This window comes from Psammomys obesus, unplaced genomic scaffold, assembly GCF_907164565.1.
Source record: "Psammomys obesus unplaced genomic scaffold, mPsaObe1.curated_primary_1811, whole genome shotgun sequence".
Classification (NCBI taxonomy): domain Eukaryota; kingdom Metazoa; phylum Chordata; class Mammalia; order Rodentia; family Muridae; genus Psammomys; species Psammomys obesus.
In genome coordinates, this window is record NW_026593286.1 from 27,043,634 (window position 1) to 27,049,710 (window position 6,077).

The 6,077-nt window shown below is 40.1% G+C and overlaps 1 protein-coding gene across 1 annotated transcript in view; it reads right to left on the minus strand.

Moving 5' to 3' along the window:
- Nucleotides 1–1,843: 1,843 nt before the first annotated feature.
- Fam237a (family with sequence similarity 237 member A) overlaps nucleotides 1,844–6,077 on the minus strand; it is a 6,692-nt gene continuing 2,458 nt past the window's right edge. Inside the window, exon 3 of the mRNA XM_055616924.1 lies at nucleotides 1,844–2,556. Coding sequence (XP_055472899.1) covers nucleotides 2,363–2,556 — 194 coding nt within the window. The 3' untranslated portion in view covers nucleotides 1,844–2,362. The remainder of the gene's footprint in view (nucleotides 2,557–6,077) is intronic.

Genomic DNA, 6,077 nt, shown 5'->3' on the forward strand with positions numbered 1-6,077 from the left:
TCATTCCTAGACTGCCTGCAAAGTAAAATAAGGTCCAGGCATGTTTGGAACTACTATGTTGTTTCTCTTCAATCTAATCCCAATGTTTAACTTTTTTTTTCAATCAATTTTTATTTAGGTTTTTGTCACTTAATGTACTCACTTTCCTTCTTGTATCATCCCAGAGCCTTCCTTACAAGTTTAATAAGCAAATCACTGGAGCGTAGGTCAGCAGTTCCTAGCTGCCCACTGTCTGTTTTGTACAGTCTATTGTAAATGTGTTTTATTTCCTTAGATGTGGGGATGAGATGAGAGCTGTTCCCAACCCTTTCTATCTCTTCCTGAACTGTTGATGGCTGGTTCAACTCAGCTGTTCTGGCAAAAACCCTTCTTCTGACTGAATTGTTCTACCTGGCCTCGAAGCAATTCTGGCAATATGTTTTAATCTTCTGGCTCCTTCTCGTTCTCTGACTCATTCTTTCTTCACCTGTGTCTAGCCTTTTCTCTTTGCAACCTGTCTCTGTAAAACTGTCCCGGTGGGGGAAAAAATCTTGCTAAAAAATTCTCTCTCTCTCTCCCCGCCCCTCTCTTTCTCTCTCTGTCTGCTCTTTACGTAGCTTATCTTTCCTTTCTTGTTCTCCTGAGACTTGGGAATCCTATCTCTGGTTCATTCTGTCAAATCTTTATCTGATTTGTCACTTTGTTCGCCCCTCAGACATCCCTTTTTAAACATGGCTGCTTCCTTCTATAAAGTAACCTTACTTTCATTGTTTGGGATTAAGCGTGCACATTAACAGTGCACATTCCAGTCAGATCATATTGTAATCCAGAGCGTGTCTGCGTTTCAGCCAGATCATATAGACCTTAGAAAGTCTTCGGATGTGATCTGTTACCAGAGCAGCCATGTCGCTGAATGGAAAGTCCCCTACAGGCTATGAAATAAGAGTGGGCACTTAAAAAAAAAAGACTAAGACTAAAAAAGACAAAAGAAAATAATTTTGTGATGCCTGTGTCTATCCACATTTCATTGGACTGCAACCCTGCTGTTTTGAATACCCATTGCTCTGTTTCCTCCTGTTCTGCCTACACAGACATCATGATGGCAACAGGCACAGGGCAGCCCACAGTATCAGTAACACTCACATTCTGACCTTTATGGAAAAGAAAACCCTGCTAGCTCCGATATGGAGTACAGTGATTGGAGAGGGACAGAAGGAAAGGGCCATCCTCCAAGAGGCAAGTCCCTTTGGTGGTTTGTGAGCAGTAATGATCTTTTCAAAGAGTTTTAAAGAATTCGGTGAAACACCTTAGACTAGAAAGCAGGATGAATGCAAAGCATGAGCCTGTAGCTGGAGTGCTAGCTTGTAACATTCTCATTCTCCCAGTCAACCAGAACCCAAGGCTGTCCTCTCCCCCACCTCCCGCCACCAGCTCTTTTCAGGGTTCCGATGGACTCAGATAATCCTCCAATAAAACTTCACACCCTTTAGATAATTTTCTAGTTTGAAGATGGCCCTAAATTCAACGACACTTGCCCTGATGCTAATTGGTAATATATCTGAAATTCAAACTCTTTGTCAAGCACCTCTTTTAAGAGAAAGATTACAAACACGGGACTAATCTGAGGCAAAAATGGTGTTGTGTCTGGATCTCATGTGCATCTGTTAATAGTCCTCATGCAGGCTGGTCATTTTTTCAGGGGAAAAAAAAATATTGACAGGTTCTCCTGGTATCATGCTCACTTTCATTTTATTTTGCTTTTCAGTGTAAAAATATCACCACTCATAGAGCTTTGATATTTAATCAAACAGCATATACATAATTGAAAGATAATTATGATATCTTATTAGAGTTTGGACACGGTTCATGCTAATATTAAAGATTTAAATAAAGAGAATCCAATAACATCAGTTGGGAGCCAAAGCTTTTATTAATTTTGTTTTCATTAGATGGATGTTTTATTCCCCTGTGTTTTATTTTTCTTCATTCGGTATTCAAAACTCTTCTCTCAGACAAGGCTGGGAACCACGGACCATCAGTAATACTATTCATGCGTATAGTCCTTCCACTCCAGTTTCATAAGCGATGCAGCAGTTAATGGCTTGTGATTCGTGTGATTATGCAAGCTAAATGTGTGGCCCTCTAGCTCATCGGCATTGCCAGGCCTCTTCAGGAAAATTATTAAATTACTGTAAAGAGATAAAGCCCTCATCCCCAAGTCAGCTTTGGAAGGCCTTTAGCCCCTGTAGACAGTGCAGTGGTCAGTCCATAATCACCGTGGGAAGAGATCGACTAGCAACCAAGACGCTGAAAATAATATTCTTAGAGAATCTGACAGGATATTCACAGCTGGATATTTACACCACCTAAAATACATAAATGATTAATAGGAAAATATTCTTTTTCTTAGTCCCAAGGCTCGAGTGAGCTCCGAGGGCAGCCTCCTTTTTCTCTTTACTTCCAGCTTCACTTTTCGGGTGAACCCAGAGGCCGGCCTGCGCATGTGCCCACTTCTCAAATCTTCAGCCAATTCTTTCTTCTTGGAGGAAGCGGTTCTAAGGAGCTGAGAATATGCACCTGGAAGTAGAGAAAAGCAACTCCGTAGGGTCACGACATTCCACTTAAGTTAGTTGCTGTGCTTAAAAGAAAGAATTGATGTTATCGCTGCTCTCAATTCCGTATATAGTCAGAACGTACATGTAAACTTGTGTTCACAATATTTTCTGTCCTATGAATTTCACTTACATGGCCTAAGTAAAAGAAATTATTATTATTTTTAACATTTCTCAGTTAAAAGAGCATGTGATGTTTAAGGTTTAAAGAGTCATCGTATCGAGTTTAATATAGGAACCTAAGGCAGACATTTTAACTACCAATGATGTCACCACCCAGAGATAGTATTGCCTTCATTCCACGCCTACTCTGTGACTTGTTTAACTATTACCCTGTGGTGGACATGTGGATTATTTCCATATTTTTGATAAATACTATTGGAATGGAGAGTCTAGTACCACAGCATTGGCTGCACTTCATGACACTCCTTGACCCCTGAGTTTCAGGTGGGTGCTTGCTGAGTACGTGGCTTAGAAAATTTGGGGAAAGTAGAAAATCAAGCATAGAGGGATACGTTCTTATCACTGGAGTAGAGTTTTCTGTGTTCACTGTTTTAAAAAATGAGAAGTGTAAACAGTTGTTAGACACCTATCACAAATGTCTTCAGATTATAAATCTAGATTTTAACTCTTCTCATCACAAAACCCCCTAAAACCTCACAATTGTTCTAGAACTGTCAAACAAACTGTCAGCCCCAGGAATGCAGATATTTCCCTCCTGCCTTTCTCAGTGGCAAAACAAAACCTGCTGAAAGAAGAGAGCATCACTTTTGCGAGGATGATATCATATCTCAAACTCTTTATTTTCAGGGAAGTCTTCAGTGAACTCTGCTATTTCCTTTTCAGGGGTTATCAGTGTACTATCTAAACCAAGCAACCAACTAACCAATCAATCACTCTTACTCTCTCGTTCTCCTCTCTCCCTTTCTTCATCTCCCTCCCTCCTTTCTTCTCCCCATCACTTGCAATCTCTTCTCTCCTTCCTGACCATCCCTCTTAGAACCTGTCCATAGCCCCAACAGGATTTAGAGGTTAAACCTGGGTATATGGATCCTATTTAGGGCTTCCTTAAAAAGGCATCAGTCTTCAGCTAAAGGACAGGGTCTTTCTAGACCAAAAGTAATCTTTAGAATCTTTTCTCATAATGTCATCTGCAGCCTTCAGAATTTCTAGAGCTCTCACGTCTAGCCTCTTCTGTCCCTGTTTATTATTGTAAACAGCCATGGTGTCCCCGTCATCATTCAGCTCAGTCACCTGTTCTTGGGGTAGAGCTTTTCCAGTGTCTTCAGAGTTAGTAAGGACCTTGTAAGGGATCACAGAACATCCAAACAAACAAAGAACATGAAGAGACTTTTTGACCCATCCAATTCTTTCCATAGCCTCCCTTTTCTGGTGAAAAGAGCAGAAACTAACTTTCCCAGGGCTCCATACCTATTTGATGTCTCTTGTTTTCATATTTGTTGATGCACTATTAACAAATGCGATATACTAGATACAGCATCTCATGGACCACATATCTTAGCAGAGAATGATTCATAGGAAGAGTTCATAGATGAATTTACAAAAAATTACTTTAAAGACCTAAGAACAAGAGCTCTTTTGTATATTGCATTTGCAGTCATTTTAGTTATATCCTTTTGTCCTATGCTATGACTTCCCTGAAAACTATGGGGACAAACACCTCTTCAACCTCACCTTCACTCAAACTTTATAGCACTCCATCCCCAGGGACAAAAGCAAAATTCACTAGAGGATCCATCCTGGTACATCCAGAGCTGCCTGAAGCACTAGAGATGAAATGAGGCTTCTTGAAAGGAAATCACAGTGTTCCTGTAACTATTTAACATCCAGACATGTATCTCCTTGACCCAAGACCCCATCTTACTGTAATGAGACCAACCAAATGGAAAAATCTCATTTCCTGATCTTCAAACAATTGCTTGTGCAAAACATTAAAATAACTTTAATAAAGGGAAATGTTAGCTTCTGCTACTGAGCTATTTGCAGATCAACTTCCCCTAGTTTGCAGACCAGCTGAGTCCATCTCAACTTTCCGGTGAACAGGAGAAAGTGACTTTCAGAGCTGAAGTTTTGGAGGCACAATTCTTTTCATGTTCAGCTCAGCACAATGATATTTCCTTCATCTATTCTGGAAACATTTATACTTGTGGAAAGTGAAAGCATGATGGTGACTTGAGTGCAGAAGCTAACTCTGATGAGAATGAAGGAAGTCTTGCTCACCACCCTCAGGGAGCTTCAGGAAGAAGAAAACACAAGCATTAACACTTCTTAGTTAATGCTGATGTTGTCGCACCACTTATATAAAGAGCAGGAGAGAATTACCTGGTTCCTTGACTCAGCAAATCATAAGGGATCTTTAGTTCCTGAGGTTAAGGCAAACTATGTATTTTAGAAGTTCTGTAAAATCTTAGCTGTGGAACTGTCATTGACAGCTGTTTCTTCAACCAAACCATAATAGAGACATATAACAATGTTCACAATTAGACATTTGCTAATAGAGGTTAGTTATGCCTTGATTTCCCATCAGTGCATACATAATTCTAACTATACCTAAGCAGCCCGTTACCATATTTGGAAACTTACTGATGGAAAGGACACCCAAGAAAGAAGGACAACTGTATGATTGGGGCACAGGTGTTTCTCACAGCCTGCAGGGGCTCACTCCCCCACACTCTAATTTTATATACGGGACATTTCTTCTTCTTTTGGAGGGTTGTTTTTGTTTTTCAAGACAGGGTTTCTCTGTGTAGCCCTGGCTGTCCTGGAACTCACTTTGTAGAGTAATCTGGCCTCATATTTACAGATATCCACTTGCTTCTGTCTCCCAAGTGCTAGGATTAAAGGTGTGCTTCACAACTGCCCACCTAAGTCCCCCAACATTTTTAAGGAGTTATAACTTATTAAAAATGTAATGACTCACTAGAAGTTAATTACTTATTTGTGATTCATTCAAACAGCAACATACTATAAATATAGGTTAGTTGATATTTTTGCTCTTGACAACGTCAGTTAATTATTTCTCCAGATGTGCCTTCATTTGCATGAAAGCCATGTTTTGTTTTCTCTTTAAAGGGGGTAAGAGTTGCCATGCTGCAAACACTTCCCCATCTCCAGCTCGTACTCGTACTTTATTGGTTCCTCGTCAAAGAAACACTAAGCTACATCCAAGTTAACAATAAGTCATCTTCCTAGCCAGGCACCCATAATCCCAGTACTCAGGGAGGCAGAGGCAGGCAAATCTCTGTGAGTCCCAGGCCAGCCTGGTCCACAAAGCAAGTACCCAGACAGCCAAGACTACATGGAGAAACCCTGTCTCAAGAAAACAAAGAAAAAAAATCATCTTCATTTAAGAGCAAGCTTTATACCTTTACTTTGCAATTTTTACATCTGCCCTTTCTTTCTTTTCTTTCTTTCTTTTCTTTCTTTCTTTCTTTCTTTCTTTCTTTCTTTCTTTCTTTCTTTCTT